Here is a 22,102-nt window from a genome sequence, read left to right on the forward strand (position 1 = left end):
TATTCCTAGAATTTCATGCTGGCCATAAAATTCTGATTCCTTTTAGTGATGCTGGTTGCCCTTGAAGGAAAATAGGTCTTTCATCCCAAGGTAAAAAAAAAAAATATATATATATATATATACACACACACACACACGTTATGCAAACAGAAAACAACCACAAACTTACTCTCTAGTTCTTCCTTCTCAAAGTTTGTATTGATAGTAGAGCTGATTTTGCCCATATCCACAACGGCTTCTTCATCATGACCCTAAAGAAAGAAGGCAAAACTTTAACTTCAAACTAAATAGGATTGTTTTTATCTAAAAATTCCTAAATACATTCTGAAGCTCTGAAGTCGTCCGCCAAAGTCTTCCAAAATAACGCATTTTCACCTCTTAGAAATTAAGAAAGAAAATGTCACTGAAAATCTACCCATCCAATTCTTCAAGAAAACGTTTCTCCTTCAATCCAGGATAAGAGAGTAAATGAACAGACACACTACATACCATGCAATATCCTTTTGCAATGCTTTCAATTTTGTTTTGTCAAGGATCGGGACATAAATACTGGCACTGTGATATTCTTTTAGTTTTACACTCAACAGCAATGAATCTACATCAATAAAATAACTGGTAAATTTATAAAAAGTTACATAACTTAATATTCAGATATCTTGAACCCATTTGCTTAGGGGACAATTTCTGTCTGACATTTTCCAGTACAAATAATCAAGTTTTGTACACTACAGGTTATATAAAGGGGTGACAAAAGAGTTAAGTTACACAATTCGGGATTTCTCCTAGACCAACAGTTTTGTAAAGACCAAAACAACTGTTTCACTCAAGTTTCAACAGACAGCTTGTGAACCACACCTCTACCTAATTCACATTTTTAATGCAGAAGGTTTGAAAACAACAGTCATAAGATAATCTGTTCGGGATTCCATTACTACTGAAACAATACCACCTGTAACACATCAGCACAGTATTTGAAACATAAGCTAAAAAAAGTGGCCTGTTGGTGAACGTGTCCTCTAATCACATTTAGCACATTCTGAAAGCAGACCTTTTTTCACCATCTTTTCCTCGGTCTCGAGGAAAACAAATCTTAAAATACAAAAAAACCCAAATCTCAATCTCATCTCAGATGACATCATAACAACATTAAAGCTGCCTTCCTCCAAATGTTTGCATTCCTTGGAATACAGTTCACTTAACAGCTCGCAAATTATAGCCTCTTGGCAGAACTGGCTCTCCAGAAGAATTGCCTACCTTAAGCGTAATGCTTTGGTTTACATCTATGTATAACGGCCGCCTGCCTGCTAAAGAATACTGTTCCTGGCCTTTCTGCTTCTTTGGGCACACAATTTTTAACTCAACTCAGATCTATCAATCAGGAAGTCAGACACAAAAGAGTTGAAGCAATGGATTTTTTTTTTAAAAAAAAAACCCAACTTTTTCCATTGGATCAGTTCACCAAACTGACTGCTCTTGTGGCCATTTCACAGCCAGATCCACCACAAATATATCTGTTTGATCACTGCTTCTGACAGCAGCCCAATGGTGCATTTACATCAATCAACATGGGATCTGCGATAATGGCTCCATGAGGAAAAACGTAAGCCTAATTAGGGACTAGGAACCCTAACAAGTGTTGCTATTCACCCAAACTTTGGTCTTGTATTTACACAATAGTGCAATGCTTTAAATACAGAAGAGGTTTGTTATCTCAAAGGTAAGTGACAAGGATGAAAACAACAGGTAACAGCTGTTAACACAACTACTTCTTCTTTTTACAACAGGTATTTATTACTGTGTATTGTGCATGCACACACACAGAAAAATCCAGATCTGGGTTTGAGTACTGAGGAAAGTAGATTAAAGAATATGAAGATGACAACAGCACAAATAGGGGAAAAACAGTTTTCAGATAGGGTTTAAAACAAAAGTTAAAAGGAGGTAGACCCCATGAAAATAGAACCAAGTGGTGCTATATAAAGAAGCAAGACACAAAAGAAGAGTGGTACAAGGCAGAATAAATGACTGAAAAAAGGTCTGTTCTGAGCTGTGTCCCCAAGAGTGGGTTTTCAAGAAAGGCCTAACACCATAACACAACTTTGTCACTACTGCTGCATTGAAAAAGTTTTGCATGCATGTTAAAAAAAACAAAACACAAAAACTCCTGCACACTCCAGCCAGCTACAATTACAAAATTCATGTCTGATAGGCAAATCCATGAAAATGGTATGAGGACCCATTAATAAGGAAGTGGCAGAAATTTAGTTAGTATTACGGTAATGTTGGGGAGAAGTAGTACGTTCCTGCCCCCAACACACCAAAATGAAATTAAAAAGCCCTTTAGAAGATGCCTTCATCAGGTACTTGGCCTCTTTTCTCTTTGACAACCTTTCTGAAAGTAGGAATAAACACGGTTGTAAAGTGAGTCTTGGCTCTTATCTTTACTGAAGATGTACATCTTGGGGAAAAAACCCAAACTTAACGTGCATAAACCCGATAGCAAAATGAGGTCTCTAAGTAGCAGCATTAAAAATCTTAAGTTAAGAATCTTTTGAGGCACTGAATAAGTGCAGCAAAACATTTAACTGCATTGGTAAGGCTGTAACGTTACCAAGGAGTCAAGCATATTTACTTTCCAGTTTTTCTCAGCGACAGAAATAGAAAATTGTAGGGCTGCAGTACACTTCAACTTACAGAACTGGATACACACACAAATCCACACATTACCAGAAAACTTAAAAGAGAGACAAAAATATATTAAGTATTACAAATCCTTTAAATTAGCCCAAATGTTTTATGAGAAAGAAAAAACTCTAATATTAGGAAAACTGGTATCAAAACCTCTTCCACAATGAGCGCCATGGTTACAACCTCAGATTGCTGAAATATCCTGTAACTAATTTCCCTCCCACCTGCAATAGCCCTTTTAGGACACTTGGAATCTTGCCAAACAGGCTTTGAGCAGTAAAGGAAAACAAAGTGGTTTGTTTCCAGATTAACCAAACTACTGCATTCTGGTAAAAAATTGCACACAAACATGGAAAATACACACACGAGAAAGGATTTTCTATCCCACCAACATATTGTAACTGTACTTGCTATATAGCTTACACCACGTTAGTATTTATCACGCCCTGCCTTAGTAACAGAGGTACTTTGCCAACCTCATACGTACAGAATCCACTTTCAAAACCACATCACGTGAAAGTAACATGTCTTCTGAGATTAGATTACAGAGAGGCATGCATGCCCTTGCAGACCGTTCTATCACTATCTCCAAGTACTCGACACACGCAAGGACTCTTCCAAGAATAAACCATTGGCAACCACAAATATCATGCATGAAGAGAGTCTATCATTTATGGCCTTTGTTTAAAAAAAAAAAAAAAAAAAAAAGCCCAAACCCACAAAAGATCATTTTAACATAACTATTCGTGACACCAACAGCAAATCCCACCATAAAATACTTTTGCCTTAGGTCAGGTAAAAATATTAAAATATACTATAGTACTAATTCCAAGCTACAGCCTTTTCCTTGCTAAAAATAAAGTCTATCGGGTACAGGTTTCCAGTAATTGTAGATCTACCATGTCAGTTAAAGACACAAAGTAAGAGAAAACCATTTCAGTTGCTTAATCAAAAAACACATTACCATTGTAGTTCTTTCTTACTTTCTGAACATTTTACATGCATAAAGACAGGTGAGATTGTTTAAAACTCAATGTCACATTCTCGGGCATAGTGAGTGACTTATCCTAAAGCAAGCGTTCTTCTACAGTTTACCACCCATTTCTTTTGAAACTTTAGTTACAATAATCCCACTGATGTCCAAAAAACAGCTGAAGATGAGCCAAACTAAAATTTAAGACTAATTTGGAATGTATGTAACTCCTCTTTTCAGTCAAGAGATAGAACAATTGAGAAGGGAAAAAAACAACACAAGCAGCAGCCACGGTGTTCCCGGGAGAGATTAAGCCTTCGCATTTGGTTTGCTTTTTCACAAGGAGATGGCCATTTATAAAACCAAAATAAATCCAGAGCACCAAAGGAAAAAAAAAAAAATCCCAGAAATCCCAGCATACTGTACTAAAATACACAAAGAATACTTCCTTCTAACACCAAGTTTGTGGATACTTATAAATGTACAGTAGAAACAACCTTCCAGCAAAACCTTTTAATTCAGCCAGAGATGCCTACACACACTACAAGGTACCTTCTTAGCCTTCCAATTTCACCAGCATGGAAATGAAACCACTTTAACTGTTGCAGACAAGACAAGACTTAAATACTCTTTATTCTAGCAGAATCCCAGCAGGATTCCTCTTGCCACCTCCGATTGTCAAATGCCTTTTCTCTGTCCAAGAGAAAAGAGTAATTCCCATTTCATTGCAGAAAAACAACTATCCAGAAATTGTTTACTTATTCACCTTCTCAAATATTTATCTTCATTTAGTACAGGACACTTCGTATCTAATATATGAATGCGATATGTTTTTTAAAAGAAGTATTTCAAAAAAGGCAACCTTAAATTGCATGAATCATTAAGGAAAGCACTCAAGTTTCCAAGAATGAAGTTGCTGACCTGTAGCAGAGTGTGCTAGTTATTTTTTCCACTGTAAACTTTACAAGCCCTTCTCACCATATAAGTTGCCTAATCTTTTGCAGTCACATACTCATGACAGACTTCAGATGGGCACAGTGCCAAGTGCGTTACTGAATAACCACTTTGAAGAGATACAACTTTCTGGCAACACATTCCAAAGGTGCTTTAAATGCAGTTCAACTAATTAATTCTGGTGATAGACAGTGATCATGCAAACGGCTGATACATTTAAAAGGTTTACATTTCATTGTAAGAGTAATGCAGTAGTTGTGTTGAGAATAATTTGAGCTCAACATTTAAAACCATTACATAGCTAAGACACTGTTCATACACTCCATTTACATTCCATCAGCCCAAAGTTCTTCCCCAAGAAGAGCACAAGAAGAGACAGCACTACCGTTCATAAGAGTAATAGCGGCACGGGTGATGACACAAAAAAAGAAAAAAACACCACCACCCCTCCCGCAATTACATTACCACTTCAAACTAGAAAGAACTTCCACTACAGCATTTATTCAAGTAGATGCAAATGCTTAAAAACAACAAAAAAAGGGGCAGTGGGGGACATTCTCACATCTAGGTAGGAGTTTTTTCCCCCTTCTGACCAACAGTTTAGAACTTCCAATTTTGATATTACCCTACTACAACTGCCTACACTACCACAGTGAACACACATATTGATCTCTGACTGTAATTATTTCCCATCTTCTCTGGCTTGAACACAAGGCAAATACTCTCCTCCTCCTTCCCACAAGATCCCATGGATACATCACCGCCTTTGTAGAGGCAGTAGATCCAGCAGATGGTATTTAGCTCTTAGGCTGGAATGTGTCACCAACAAACCATTCCTCTCAAAATATGAGCACACACTACTTACAGACCAAACCTGTAAACCTACATAGTGTCCTACTGTACATTTGCACGTTAAGATCAAATAATTTTTGCAGGGTGCATTTTGCTCCTTCATACTTTGCTCTTCATGTTTTTCATCATCACAGGAGCAGTTAAGCTGGATCAAACCACACGTGAAACACAGCATGCTGTCTCCAAGAGGTTATAGCAGTAGAGGCCAACTGCAACTTCCCAATAAGCTTACGAATCGGCACAAACAGAATTCAAAATGATGGCTTGACCTAGACCCAGGAAGCACAGCTGAAGCAGTACTGTTGCTGTATCACCAGCCCTTGCGCTTTGCTGGATCTGCATTCAGAAGGAAGATATGATAGCCATCAAGAGCCCAGTAACAAAAAAAAGTAAAATTAAATAAAGAAAAATTACCAATATTGATCTGCTTGAGAAATGAAAGTTTAACTGTAAAAAGAAAGGAAATCCTTCATTTTGATAACACAAGTCAAAGAGAATTACAAAAAGAGAAACTACAAAACCTGATTTTGCAACGGTTTTGCAGATATGCTCACGTACATATATATGAAATATTTTAAACTTAATCTGTTTATAGATAGAAACACACATAAACCCATTTGCTTTGTCAAAAAACTGTGGAAACATTGTTCAGAATAATTAAGAACCAGCAGGGTAATTTGCAATTCATTTTCATAGAAGCATTTAAAGAGATTTGTTTCAGAAGCCTGCAATTCTGTTGTAAGCACACATAATACTGCATGTAGTCAGGAAAGAAATTACATCTGATTTACAGAATGCACATACAGCCTCTTCCCTATCTATTCAATTTCCCAGAACTGCAAGCCAATAAGAACTAATGCTTGAAGGGAGTGGAAATCAGACAAGACCAGTGTTATCTCCCAGTTCTGTAGGACTACAAGGCTATCAGTGACAGCAGCTCTGGAAGCGATAAGAAAAGAAACCAGAAAAGTAGTATATATTAATGCTGTCTGTGACTATTGTATGTAGAGTTCATAACAATCATTCTGCCTCCAGCAATCATCAGCACTAGGTGTTGCACCACAGCTCTCCCATACCAACCCATACGGAGCATCAAGTAGCCTCAGTTAAGAGAGGAAATTAGGAAGGGCCTTTGGACTTGGTTCACCTGCAGGAACGGCTAACAGCAGCACTTGCTGAGTTCCAAATACAATGTTTTACTTCTCCGTCAGACTAATTCTGCTTTTAAACCAGACAAGGTGAGTCTACAGTGCACAGGAGGGCAGGCATCTCCAGTTGCCGCCTCTTTGAGGTACAGCCAGGATACAAAAAAGAAATAAAACCAAACAAAAACAATTTTAAAAAATCCAAGTTCTTACTAAGAAGTAGTAAGTGAAAGTTTTATACAGCCTATTAAACAGTGTTCAGCTGAACTGCACAAGTGATCCTATATGTGCATTTGAAGTAAGTTCTTTGGGCACAGTACTGGTCTACACAGCAATACTGTATTTTCAGAAGCTGCCAAATGATGAAACACTACCAGTTCTAAATCAAGCACATCAACCTAACCACCAGGGGAAAATCACCAGATATAAATGGATGCTGTCTCATTTTGTTGGCATACAATTTTTAGCTGACCTTGCCTTCCAAATATATACGGATGAGAGCAAAATTAATAATAATTCACAAACAGAACACTTGCCAGCTTTAAAATAGGAAGCATACCGTACTGACGGGTTCCCCCATAGTCATAATTGCTATGGTCTCATTTGCACAGAGACAGCTGCTTTTTCGTAGCAGTGGGTACTGCTCGAGTACTACAGGAAAGACTCCAGCATATCTCAAGGATTTTGGTGTCACCCTTCCCTCCCCACTTTTTCTTGTGCATTTTATTTGTGGTTGTACAATTACTTCTTTGCTTAACTATCCTCACAAGTGAACGAGGATCCCTCCTAATCTAGGCAATACTCAGAGCCTCACAGGAAGGTTTGATGTTTAAATCTAAGTAATATCAGAACTACAATGAAAGAGGGTAGGTATACTTAGACAAGTTTTTCTAGCTTACTAATCCTCTAATTAACTGCTCAGCTTACCTTACTAAATACGTCTGACCAACCTGCTTCTAGACGACTTAAGAATCTTACAAAGGAGCTACATACACTTTCATTTTGGACAAGTATGTCCAACAGGCACCAACAGACTTCAAAAAGACTCTTCAGAAGCTGCATTTTACTTTAACTTTTTTAAAATTGTTTGTAGGAGAGTAAAGAAAGAAATGCACGTGTGCTAATTAAATAAACCAAATCACACAACAAAAACACCCTACACCACATTTTTCTAAAAGCAGTTCTAAGCATGTTAATGTTCTGCTTCCTGCATAGTTGAATATTTAATGTTTACAAATAATGTTATTTGTTCTAGTGGGCATCATTACTCTGGCCACTGTCATTCTGAGTGCCACGACCTACAACACAAGCCATGTCCCAGATAAATCAGACACCAGGCTTTGGACAGCAAACAAAGTGCTTGTGTTAATCAGAACATGAAATTAAACTGGAAGGAAAGTCAGAAAGAAAAGGAAACAAACACTGATAAAAGACTGGTCACAGTAGTAACTGGCTGTCAACTACAGCCCACTGCAACAATGTGTCAGAAAAAAGTTGGTTTAGAATAAACAGAAGAAAAAGAGATGTCTTCATTCATATTAAGAAATGACTAAAATGCAAGAGAATATGCAATTAAAATGAGAAGCTTGTTTGAATTCAACCCAAGTGTTCTGCAAGCCAGAAAATTTACCACCATGCATAAATCTAGCAAATAATGTCACCAATCCAACGCAAGATATCAAGTTGCATAACTAACATTATAGTAGTCATTTTACAAAGTTGCATTTTATCGGGGCCCCACAGCACCAAATCTCATTAAAAAATTCATAGCTCCGTTCACTTCTATTTCTAAAATTACAGTGTAAAAAAAAAAAATCAGTGTCCCAATAGCCAAACTAAAGTCCCTCTAAATTTTAAGGCATAACATTGTAATCAGTTAAGTACATAGTTTATAGATTGCACTGCTTCATTCAAATTTAAACAGTCCTGTGACTACAGTATGTAAAGTAGTAGAATCTTTATAACTAGTCACTTCAGTTCTTTGCCTAGTCTTCTAGGTATATGTATGCCTGGTACAGTGCCTGTCCAGAGCTGAAGGCTCCACAATGAAAATCAAAAATTGATCTCTGTACTACAGTGACCCTAACAAACAAGACCGCTGCAGACAAATGCATTTGAATATATCTAAACGACGCTCTCCTTACGCTCGCAAAATGGAAACAGAGAGTTTAGCAGTCATCTTATAAAATTTATCTAAAACAATTCAGAGGTCTTTAAAGCTTTATGGCTTAGGAAAATTCCACCCCATTGATCTCAGTTTTCAGCAAACTCTAAAGTAGTAATCCCTATTACACACTGCACTGCAGTTAAATGGCAGTGATAAAGACTACCCAGAGGAGAGCTAAGCAATAGCTTGCAACATTAATACTAGTTCACCGCTTCATTGTAGAAATCCCCCTAGAGTTTTGCGGCAATGTCACTTAAGTCTGAAGGAAACACTGTCTCCATGAACAATCTACCGCAGTAACACAGGTCATCAAGTTGTTCTTTTTTTTTTTTTTGTTAAAAGGAACAATCAATGGGCTATTTCAAGATTCTTTACAAGAAACCTCCCTGCTACACTTGCACAGAATTACTCAAAGTTGCAGCTGATAACCTTGAAATTAAAAAAAAAGCTGACTCAAAATAACACAAAAGGGGAAAAAAAAAAAAAAAAAGACAAACCACAACACTCAACCACTCAAAACCAGACAGTATACTCTTGTGATTGTAAAAGCTTAACTTCTTTCTGGATTAAGCTAGTTACTATAGTTAAACAATTCTAACTACACAGAAAATATCTTTCCTAACACAGAAAACCTCTACTTCAAGTATTATTTCTGTCATAAGATCTTTAAAAAAATTCTGTCCACATCTATTGACTCTAAGGCAGCACAGCATTCTGAGACATAGCTGCTGAATCTCATTTGCATCAAAGCACATTTGAACCATTATTAAGTCATACAGCTGCTATCTACATACAGGTTGCATTTTCTTCCCTGGACGAGATTCTTCCATGCTGATGCGCAGAAAGGGAGAACGTCCTTGTACGAGACCCTGTAATGAACCTCCCAAGAGATCAGAGATTGCGCATACATGACTGCTTTAGCTCGCTCTGCTTGACACAGATGTACTCCGGGAAATCGCTCCCCAGCCCCACAGCCAATCACTACCTCGCTAGTCCCCCGTCTCCCAGGCCACTGATTACAGCTACAGCAGGGTCACACAAGAGCAGAATGGGCAAGACGGCATGCCTTCAATTCCAGCTCACAGAATACCAAAAAAGGAACTGAAACAGAGTTTGAGACTTAACATTTTCTGCACCAACAGCAGCTAGGAACAGCTCCAAGGTTATATTTTTGCTCTGATGCAAGACTACATTAGCACTACAAAATGAAAGTACATTTCTACCTCAGATCCCAGAACAGAGCAACCCAGAAGATGAACATCTGCTAAGTGTTTTTATAGCTGTATTACTGAACTTTCATAAGAATACTCATTCCAAAGCAGGGTTTTTTTTTTATGTAAGTTTTATATTCTTGCTCATTAATAAAAAAGCCCACAAAAAACCAGGTCAATTCCTCCTTCCTCTTTTTTTTTTTTTCCCTGTTGAAAAGGTAGAAAAGCCATGCTGTTAGCTGCAGTTATTAAGATGGCTTTCTGTTTCAGGTATGATATGAGTAGGTATTCTTTTTCCTTGCTTAAACTAACCTTAGAAAAATGCAACCTCCACTCCAGCAGATCAAATTCAGAGTTTCATCTCACTCTTCCCCTCTCCATCACTGATATACCTTAATATCCTTGTCCCATAGTGTAACATGTAGGAAAACCATCTTTTTAAGGCATTATCCATAACTTAACCTTCATGACACGACATTGACTGCCCTCTTTGTTCTTTTTTCTTCTTTCATTCCTACTTCTTAGATGAGAACTCTAGTAATGAAGCTGGACTGGTGCCACCCCAACCAACAAACAGATGAACGACTTTGACAAAACTAAACAAAAACCATACTGTTCATAAACTTGGGGCAAATACTACCAGCCAGAGAAACATACTGTGCAACTGTGAAAATAGTATTTATCACCTAGCAGTTCAGAAATCAGAAGACCACATTCAGTTCCCCTCAATGCCTTTCTCAGTCCAGAAAATTCTCTAACCATAGACTAATAAAAGTATTCTCAGACAGTGCTGACAAGAGAGTTTAAAAGTTTCCACTCTGTAAATAGATGTTCACTCTACCGTGTGAATCTTCTCACTTCCAAGCTCCTGAAGGCCTCACTGTTGCTATATGTAAATGACCATAAACTAAATGATTCATACAGGAAGAACAAAAGTATCAGATACCCTAACTATTGGTGATCTCTTCTCAACTGAGCATCCCACACCAAACCTATTATTTTCCTAGTGCAGAGCACAAAGTCGTACAGTTCTTCAGCTACTCAGATGAATACTGAAACAGCTACGCTGAATTGTGTTCTGGCAGCTCTCCCACACTTTAACACAGTCTTCCTTAGCATAAATCTGTAGTAGAAGTACTTCAGTCTAAAAGTACAAAAGTTGGTTTGTTTAGATTGGAGGTGGGTGTGAAAGGGGAAGAGGCTGCCTATTCCTTTGGGACAGAATGAGGGGGGAAGGGAGCAGCCACTGGGAATCACACCTGGCTTTTATAAGTTTTGGAAAGAACACTTACTTGGCTGGGAAACTTTTTCAAAAAGCCTCTTTGAAGCAGTTTACTGAATTCTCTTTCTAGTCTGCAGTCAACCAAGTTCCTAGTTCATAGCCCCTCAGTCTTGGAACAAAAAAAGCACTCAAATTTTATTCCGTTAAAAAGAAAAACAGAAATAAAAGAACGCGCATGTAGAGCCAAGCTGAAAAATCCAACATTCTAAAAAATATTTTCTTTCCCCCAAACAGATGGAAGTTTCTATCTTTTAAAGTCCTATACGAAAACACTTTGTGGATAAACATCTGCTCTTATCTAAGAATAAATACCAGGGAAAAGTTTCACATTAGATGGAGAGCAACACAGCAACTTCAAACTGCAGCTGTCTCAACATGCTTAACTACAGTAGTATTCTAAAACAAACTGTAGGCAAATATATTCAAAATTATCACATCATTGAAAGTTTTCAATGACAACACTGAGAACTCAGCACAACTATTTGTGCTGCAGCAATATTTCAACCATGCGCTTGATGCTGCAGAAGAGTATTAAGTGTATGAGAAAAAAAATACAAACCACAGAACTGAAGTAGCTATCATGAAATACCTTTTGTCTTAATTTTCACTTTAATTTACCCTTTCAAGTTCCACTTATTTGAGCTTATCTCCAGCTAGAAAAGCATTTTTTTGGAAAGACGGGTCCAAAAAATATGTATCCGTACCTCAGACAGGTAACAAAGATTTCAACTGAGTTCTTAGCTCTCCAGGACACTTTTAATCTTTTCACAAGTGATACATAGTGCATGATTTCCTCATAAGCAGTACAGACTACCATTAAAAATTCCCTCAAAATGAGCTAAATTGGACTCACTCCAAAGCCTCTGTTAAGTATGGGGTGGATTGCAGAAATGTTTACAAGGGATTAGAAGACTAATTTTCACGTCAATTGTTATGACTTCTTTCTAGATCAATCCACAAAAATATCCCCTATCACATCTTACAGCAACACTAACATTAACACATCAGCAAACTGCATCTATTACTTCAGCCATAAGCTCTTCTTTGCTATCCTCCAGATTTTGCTCTTAAGAACACAACTGTGAGCCCAGTCTATCATGAAGTAGCAGTAAAAAGCCTCACTGTGGGGTCTGTGGAGCCCCTAGCAGGCAGGGCACAACTTTATCTGCTGTTCTAAGATGGCACGACATCAACACCTTTTTATTTAAAGTAGCTCTGGTGGCAAGGACTGTGCTCTCAGCAGGATTCACCACATGAGCTCTAGCCCAGCACTGTCAGAACAAGCCAGACAGGAGCACAAGGAAACAAGAGTGCATGTTTGCTGGCAAACATGTCATACTGACATATCCGCACATCGAGCCCTGTAAGTTGGTAGATCTGCTAAAAGGTTTCTATTGATACTTTAAAATCCTGTTTCAGTGAGGGAAAAGTAATGCCGTAGGACTCCAACTGTAAACTCATAACTTGAGGGGCTATTTAGTAAAAAAAAGCTGAACACATCCAACACTGGCAGGCAAATCAGATACCCTGTATTGTTTAACAAACACTTAGAATTCTCTAGAAAACATTAACATTTGAGTTTGCATGGGAGTTCTAATCCACCAGAAACTATTAAAAAGGGTGCTCTCTGAAAAGGTTACCCAGACAATACAGAGGCATTTTTAATAACCTTGGAATAAGCAACAGGAGTCACCTGTCTTCCTAATACAGCCACACCTATACCACAGTTCCACGCAGCTTAATCTGTCACTGCCATCCAGTAGCACAAATACAATCTCAAGGAAAGACTGATTTTAAATTAAATTGAAGCATGCACAACAAGGAATTTAGGCTTGTGGCTTTCCCATTGACTTCTGGAAGACGACTATCTAGCCTTGCACAGTCTACCCATAAAAATTCTACTGCCATGATTCTCTTGTAAGGCAAACCTGAACTTGCAGAGTAAGCTTACACCAGATCCATGCTCCTTGAGATGCAATCATGGCAATTTTTACCAGCCCTAGGAACTTTAAAGCTGGCTTTGATGTATCAAGTCACGCCCCTGGATACAAACTCTTTCAGCATTCTGTGTCTGAACTTGAAAAGAGATTCAACAGCTTTAAGATGTTCTTACAAACATAATTGGTCCAATTAACAGATAGAAAACTAAAATAGTAAGTCAAATACACAGTAAAGCAAACTTCAAGACAAGTATATAAAATACATCATCCAGACTGTACACCTAAGCAGTCTGAATCAAATATGCTACACCCAAAGTCTACAAGAATTTATTTGTTAACATTAGTAATTCAGGATTTCTAGAGTTCTGGGCCCCTCACCACAAGAAGGATGTTGAGGCTCTGGAGCGAGTCCAGAGAAGAGCAACAAAGCTGGTGATGGGGCTGGAGAACAGGCCTTATGAGGAACAGCTGAGAGAGCTGGGGTTGTTTAGCCTGGAGAAGAGGAGGCTGAGGGGAGACCTCATTGCTCTCTACAACTACCTGAAAGGAGGTTGTGGAGACAAGGGATCTGGCCTATTCTCCCAAGAGACAGAGGACAGGACAAGAGGGAAGGGCCTCAAGCTCCACCAGGGAAGGTTTAGGCTGAACATTAGGAAAAAATTTTTCACAGAAAGGGTCATTGGGCACTGGAACAGGCTGCCCAGGGAGGTGGTTGAGTCACCTTCCCTGGAGGTGTTTAAAGGACGGGTGGACAAGGTGCTGAGGGGCATGGTTTAGTGATTGATAGGAATGGTTGGACTCGATCTGGTGGGTATTTTCCAACCTGATGATTCTTTGATTCTATGATTTCACAAATAATGGACCATTTTTAAATGCTGAAAACAATGCAAGAGTTGATCTAGACAATGGCAATCACATCTGGCAGCCAAATGAATTTTGTATCAAACATTAGGTAAGGGAAAATATAAAAATAAAAAGTTGCATAACATTTCTAATTATTTAAAATCCACGTCTCCAGAATAAGTGTGTCTTTCTGATACTATCGAATCTATAGAGAAGCCACCTACATAGAATCTAAGACTTGCTCTTACATATACAATAGGAACAACTACTGCTACTATATCAAACAAATTTCTGCAATCAGATACCATAATCACACATTCATTAACACAACTTTAAATGTTTAACTGAGTTTTTCTTGGGGGAAGAATATCCTCACTAGAAGACTTTCAGCAACCAAAACAAGTTTTCATCACTTCATGATTCCAAAAGACTGTTTTCTACCTCAACTTGATACAGGAGAGAATTTGAAAAATAACATAGGAAATACATGAGAAACGACAGTTAAGAGCAGTAATACTGAAACTTTCCCACCTACAGCCAAAAGCAATATGTAAAGAAATATTCAAATTTTTCTTGTTTGAATATACCTGCCCTCAAGGCAACTTCCCATGGTTTCCAATCATAAAGTTCTCATTTGGCTAGACCATATGCATATTATAAGCATAGCCACTCCATTTTTTTCCAATGGTACTTTGCTTAAGTCAGGGCATACACAAATAAATTAACCTATCTACCAAATTATTCACAATTCTTCTCAGCACTGACTCTGCAGAAAAAAAACAACTGCCTATAAGCCAGGCTGGGAAAGTGTCGCTGAACAGCAGGCTGTAAAAACCTCCCATGCACATAACAAATGGAATCATACTGGCTTATACTGCACACTAATCTTAATCAAATGAGATCATTATTTGAACAATAAGGCATTCAACTTTGGTAGAAAATGGTACCTTTTAATGAAATTTGAATAAAATTTTGATATACGGGGTAGGATGACATCATAGCTTTTGGTGAACAAGATCAATTTCAAAGCTTTTGACTGAGATGTATTTAATTTAAATAGAAGCAAAAATTCTGTATCCAATTTTAACAACCTTTTACAGACTTCCTCAAAACCTGAAGTTTCCAGATGTCTTTAAAATTTGAATAGTTTTCATTGCTGATTATCAAAACCAACACCAACAGAAGCATTACTTTAAAAAAAAAAAAAAAGGTCAAGCAAAATCATTCAAGCATAGTGAAACAATAAATGGATATTTAAAAATATTTATAACCAGGACAACTGTCTACTAAAAGCTATTTCTGCTGTCTGAGGTCTCTGTGTATTTACAGAGGCTCAAAGAAAGGGTAGGGCACCGTTTTCTCAGTAGGACAGAACAACTGTGCCAAAAAGCAGCTCTCCTGTCAAAGGAAGCCTGAACCATAGTTAAGTTCAGAATTTCAACATTCATAGCAGGACACTAGGGGGAACCAGAAATCAGTCCCCTTCAAAAATCACTTGTGATGTACACCAATGCTGCTGTTTGTGCCAAATTTTCTCTCACAGACAAGTTATTTTGATATATGAGGTAATATAATTTTTTTTTCCTAACCACTGGAGCTGTAATGCTTGAATAACTGAAATTTAGTCAGACAGACTATATAACCAAGAAAAAACATGGAAGTTCCGATAACCTCAGAAAGGAAGGTATTGTATAATTGCACAATCATCATTCTTCTCTATGGAAGAAAGTTGCAAGGCTGCCTACTGAAATATCAATCTGTTAAAGTAGCATGTTAAACAAAAAACACTTGAAAAGACTGCAACTTATACACACTCATAACATGCACGCTCTCCTAAGCAGTATCTTCATGAACACACTGCATAACAGAGGAAGTATACCACAATCCCAGACTTTTGGAATCACTGTGTTAGCAGGCTTCACTTCTGCTTTGGGTCTTAACTTGAATTTGCAAGATAACCCCCACATTTCAAAAGCTCAAAAGAAATTAAGTAGCATCAAGAGACAAAGGCATGCAGGTTTGAAAGATGTCATTAGCAGCACACAGTCTAGCACTTTTTAAGAAACAGCATGGAGAGAAAGGGTGGTGGAAGAGGGTTCACTAACCATTTCCTGAAACTCACCCCTTTTCTTTTTCATTAAATATTTATTTTCCTATTTTAATAGCTCTATATACTTACTGACACTTTAAAATGGTATTATATTCCATAGCTAAGCTTTCTCTCTCACACACATACAAAAAAAAAAAATCTTTCAGATGACTACTCACGTATTTTCTGGGTGTTGAAAACTAACTTTTACCAATGTTATCAATACAACTGTCAAATAATGCCTATTAACAGAAAGCACAAACATTTATGGTTGGATTAGTTCTTAAAGGTCTTTTCCAACCTAAAAGATTCTGATTTCTGTATTTCTTATGGAGACACATCAGTGCTTACACTGCTGAAATGGAACATCCTTAACGTTTTACATTAATTCTGCAGCATCAGCCCAAATACAATTTTTCAAACACTATCCTTTTCACCAAGATTTTATGAACAAAAAGCAATAAAGACAACAGAAAAATAACCCACTCTGCTGAAGTTGCTTTTACTGGAAATTTACAAAACTACATAGGAAAAAAGTGTCTATTTTAAGCTAGGAAGGCACCAGGTGGCCAAGAAGGCCAATGGCATCTTGGCTTGTATCAGAAACGGCGTGACCAGCAGGTCCAGGGAGGTTATTCTCCCTCTGTACTCGGCACTGGTGAGACCGCTCCTCGAATCCTGTGTTCAGTTCTGGGCCCCTCACCACAAGAAGGATGTTGAGGCTCTGGAGCGAGTCCAGAGAAGAGCAACAAAGCTGGTGAAGGGGCTGGAGAACAGGCCTTATGAGGAGCAGCTGAGAGAGCTGGGGTTGTTTAGCCTGGAGAAGAGGAGGCTGAGGGGAGACCTCATTGCTCTCTACAACTACCTGAAGGGAGGTTGTGGAGAGAAGGGAGCTGGCCTCTTCTCCCAAGTGACAGGGGACAGGACAAGAGGGAAGGGCCTCAAGCTCCACCAGGGGAGGTTCAGGCTCGACATAAGGAAAAAATTCTTCACTGAAAGGGTCATTGGGCACTGGAACAGGCTGCCCAGGGAGGTGGTTGACTCGCCTTCCCTGGAGGTGTTTAAGGTGCGGGTGGATGAGGTACTGAGGGGCATGGTTTAGAGATTGGTGGGAATGGTTGGACTCGATGATCCGGTGGGTTTCTTTCAACCTGGTGATTCTATGATCCTATGATTCAAAGCAGCTACCATCCATAACAGGATAATACTAACGCTAATTTAAGAAGCCAGGAACATGTCTTTCTCATATCACACCTCCTTATCAGTCAGAGACCACTTCTTTATAGAATACATCATGAGTAGGCCTTGAATTAGTCTACTACAGTAACAAACAGACTCAAACAAAAAATATCACCACTAAGTATTTAAAACCAGACACCTCACACAGCCCTCAGCTGCAAGGAAGGGAAGACAAATGGCTCTGCGCTCAACCCTAGACTCCCTGTTGTGCCGTAGCTGCATGCTGGGTAGGGCTCCCTATAACAAGAAGATGACTAGCTTGTTACTTAAGTAGGGTCTTACAATACCATCAGAGAACCACAGTCAATTACTTAATTTAAAGCAAGTAATTCTATTTCATTACATCTAGTCTCTGAATAACTTCAATATAAACTGTTATTCCCATTAATAGGACTTCCAGCAAACTACTTACTACTAGTAAGCTGAACACATTAACTTACATAATCGACGCTTAAAAGACAAGCCTTCTCATCTACAAAAAGTTCCACAATCAACTGAACCAAGAGCTTTGCTCCTTTAACATTATGTGATAGGAATGGTTGGACTCAATGATCCTGTGGGTCTTTTCCAACCTAGTGATTCTGTGTGATTCTGTGCATACGAGAACTCATTTTGTTTCACTTCAAAGACTTAGTTCTCAGGTTTGGATTTTCTATGACCAGGACTGATACAGGATTGTTGACCTATCAGATAAAGAACTTGTTTTGAAACTTTAGTCCATGCTGGTGAAACAAAATTAGGGGCTCTAGGACAATTCTCTGTGGGAACAACTCTCCACAGGGACAACCTTGATTCCAAGCCTGACCCCAACTCTAATGGCTCCTCATGGAAAGTTGTCCCCACAGAGTTGCCCCTTCCCAAAATTAGGACATTACTGTTGAAGGCTGTCTCAGAGCATGATCGCTATGGATATCAAAGGGAAAATAGGATTATTTTTGTAAGTTCTTCAAAGTCTTATACCCCTAACAAAGCTGCTTTCTTGGGACTGAAGGGGTTCAAAAGCACTTTCCTCAGTAATACAAACAGCACAAGGCAGGAGGAACCAAACTTGAAAAAAAAATACAATCACATCCAGGACATAATTTATAGTTCATTTTTCATTACTATCTGCCTAAAATTAACACATTGGGAGGCTGATGTGTGTCACATTTTTAAAACTACATTCATCAAAAGTAACGAAGGACGCTTAACAGTTCATGCTAAAGTTGAGAGATACTAGGCCCAGTAACATGATGAAAGGTGATGTTACACTACTTAGAATGAACTCAGTGTTCAGTTATATAGGAAGCAGCATATGAAAGACAAACATGGTAGAGTTGTAAACTCTCGTTCTTGCTTTAACAGAGGGGCACTTGTCTACAACCACAAGAAACTTCCCTCCAATGCTGCAGTATAAGTCACAGTCAAACTTCACAAGTATGTGGGGAAAGCACACTGATTTTTCAGAGCCACAAGACATTTTCTTTTATAACATACATCCCCTGGGAATCCTTCCACACCATGGGAATATAGACTCACTCTTCGCACAGAACTCAGTGACAATCTAGTTCCTTTGAGGCCATCTATCAACAGACAACGTTAAGAGTAAAAGTCAGGTCAAGACCCTTCTAACAAAGAAAAGCACTGGATACTTTACAACAAAGTTGGAAACCAAAATGGAAGAGGAAAGCAGAACAGTAGCTTTTCAAGGCATACCTGAAACTCACCTCTGTTACTAGCTGTTACATGTGAACTTCCCGTGGAATTCTTGAGAATTATCCTGGCCACAGAAAAGACGCCACCAAGTTCTCCTTCACCCCATATCACTCTTCACAACAAGCCACTTTCTTGATCACTATCTTATTTTAACAATTCCTATGTAAGACAAGGTTGAAAAGCTCCCAGATTAATCTTCTATCAGATTAAGTCTTCTATCTTATACATCACTTCAAGAATACCAGTGGACTTTAATTATGTTTATCAATTATCTGTTAGTGAAATATCAGACTCGCACAACAAAATTATTGATATACAGCTCTACAGGAGATGAGTTCTCAAAATTAAGACTGTGCCCACTCTTTACTCTTCCGTAACAATACACACCTCCTTCCATTTAAATTTAGTAAATCTTAAAGATACACACATACATACAAACAATCTGTTCACCAATAAAGAGCCATTGTTCAGATTTTGTTAAGTAGTATAGCACATTTTATCCATTCACAGCATTTGGAATTTTGTTCAGTAACCCTCAAGAGAAGAAGGGAAATTTTCTTCTGTCTTCGTCCCAAGAGCCTGTTTTGTATCATGAGACAACTCATGAAAGAAGCAGGTTCTCCATATCATAATGTAGCCATTATACATTAAACTATTTACAGTCTTGTGATGTATCACCACACACATACAACTGATCCTCTGGACTTGACAGGAAATAGCAGTAGCCCAGGTCACAATGCAGAAGACAATATACCACCCTGGAGGTATGTATTCTTTACCCTTCATTAGAAACTCAAGAATGTTGTGCACTTAGATTACATTGCCAGAAACAAGCATGCATACACACACAGATACCCTTTCTGTCACTTCTGCTAATATTCAGCTCCATTGCCTTGCCCAGCTACAATCCCCTTTGGCTCTTAACATCTTCCACAGCATCATTCCCAGCCCTGACACCTGTACTGCCATTGTCTGGGTCTCTCTCCAGCCCTTGCAACCTCTGCCACCTCTAAAACAAACTTAAAACTTCTTTATGTAGACACTGACACCATTCTTTAGAAGCTATCTCCGAAAACAGGTACACATTTTCCTTGTGCTTTACTGCCAGCAAGTTCACCTTTTGGCTCTGACCTCCCCCAGTACCTGGAGGCGTGTGTGTTTGACTTAACACTGGTGCATATTTTGAGTAAAGTTCAACTCAAAACATTCTGCAGCAACCTCTTACGGCAAGATAAGACTACAGCCTTAGCCACTTCAAACTTCATTATCGAACCAGTGGTTATCAAGCCCTACAGATTTCCTCCAAGGATAGCCGAAGAGAAGTAACCCTTTTGTCAAGAAGGTCAAGTTAATTATTTGTGAATGCATTAATCCACAATTTGAAGGGTAGATCTACTCCCTCTGCTCCTTCCTCAATGAAACATGGCTATGGAGTTGATATGAGTGGACTAGTACGTACATACACATCTCTTGTACACACTGAAGCATATGGAATATGACATGAAAAGTATACCTGGTTTGACAACTACCGTTTTAACATGCAAATTCTCACCTTTATGTTGCCTCCAGGATCCAGAAGTTTATAATCATCAGATACCCTGGACACCCTGCATGGGCTACCATAAATGCAAACACAGTAAATATCTGGCCACACAACAAAGTACTGAATGTGACAGACAGAAATTAGTCTTCTTATTTAACAAAGTAGTGTATTCCCAGTTTTTTGCTGTACAAGGATTAGCTAAAATCCCATATACCAAATGGGGTACAGTAAGTCAGCCCCATCATCAATGAGAGAAGCACGTTGCCCTTTCTTGTTTGTCTTTTCCAAAGGTTCTGTCACTTCAAACCTCAGAATACAACAGTGGATATATTGCCTTTAGCCCTTGGCATATCAAATTTCCTCAGTTCTCTATTTATATTTTGCAATTCATTTGTGTCTCATTCATAGCAACGGCAACTTACACTCAATAATTAAAAGCCTCACACTAACACTATTTGTCGTCACTACATTGAACATAGCCATCATCTTAACCATAAGCCTACAGGCTACCTATCACGCACATTTGCACTATACAGAATCACAGAATCACAGAATAACCAGGTTGGAAGAGACCCACCGGATCACCGAGTCCAAAACTTAAACTTAAAACTTACAAAACACAAACTTAACAAAAACAAAACTTAAAAAATACAAAACTTAAAAAACTTAAACAATTGGAATTTTTCTTTGTATATAAATAAACCATAATTTAAATATATTTAATCATGTCAAACAACATGATCAAAAACTATTTGTCAAACAAAACATGTCAAACAAACAAAACAATTAGGTGAACAGCTGTTCCATCAAAAAAAAAAAAAACACCAACAAAATTAAACTAGCATCCTACCCTTATTTAATGGGTTCTTTCTTGGGGATGAGATATTTAATCTTTCTGCACCCCAGTTCTGAAAGCTTGAATCTATAGTTTTCCTTAGTTTAAAAATAAAAGTTCATTCTATTGACTTTAAGGAAAAACACTTTCAACTTCTCAAACTGATCTTCCACAGATGAAGCTCAGATAGAGTATCTGGGTATAAAACAAGACCCAAGAATATTTATCCTTACCATACACAGAATACATACACAAACACATATTTCAGTAAAGCAAACAAAGTCAATCTAGCTAAGTGCATTACAAAATATGCTGAAAATAAACTGGATACATTTCTGAACAAGGTAAAGTATTAGCAAACATTTCACACAGCATCAGCAGTTAAGGCAGGGAATGGATGGAAACAACAGCTGGTTGATATTCGCTCTTTTCTGAATGGCACACATCAGCAATTTTTAAAACTCAAGAATTTCCACAAACATCAGTTAGAGAAACTTTAATATCCGAAAATAAAATTGTCCAATAACTGGGTTTATGTAATTTATGAGCTGAAATATGTGTCTCCATGCTATCATTATCTAATTATCTGCAATTCAATCAAATGTCAGTTACAAGTGTATCTGCCTCCTTAATTTCCTTTTGGAAT

The 22,102-nt window shown here is 38.1% G+C and overlaps 1 protein-coding gene across 4 annotated transcripts in view; it reads right to left on the reverse strand.

Annotated features, from left to right (window-relative positions):
• The window catches only part of SLC4A7 (solute carrier family 4 member 7), an 89,950-nt gene that overhangs the window by 55,710 nt on the left and 12,138 nt on the right, over positions 1 to 22,102 (reverse strand). For 2 of the 4 annotated variants that reach the window (XM_069860063.1, XM_069860065.1), the window contains exons 1-2: positions 9,574 to 9,719; positions 170 to 251 (exon numbers count right to left, since the gene is read on the reverse strand). In XM_069860063.1, the coding sequence (XP_069716164.1) occupies positions 170 to 251; positions 9,574 to 9,609 (118 nt within the window). In that variant the 5' untranslated portion in view covers positions 9,610 to 9,719. Of the gene's footprint in view, positions 1 to 169; positions 252 to 9,573; positions 9,720 to 22,102 lie in introns of those variants that run through there. The other 2 variants (XM_069860062.1, XM_069860064.1) reach the window with 1 other exon arrangement.

This window comes from Phaenicophaeus curvirostris, chromosome 6, assembly GCF_032191515.1.
Source record: "Phaenicophaeus curvirostris isolate KB17595 chromosome 6, BPBGC_Pcur_1.0, whole genome shotgun sequence".
Lineage (NCBI taxonomy): Eukaryota > Metazoa > Chordata > Aves > Cuculiformes > Cuculidae > Phaenicophaeus > Phaenicophaeus curvirostris.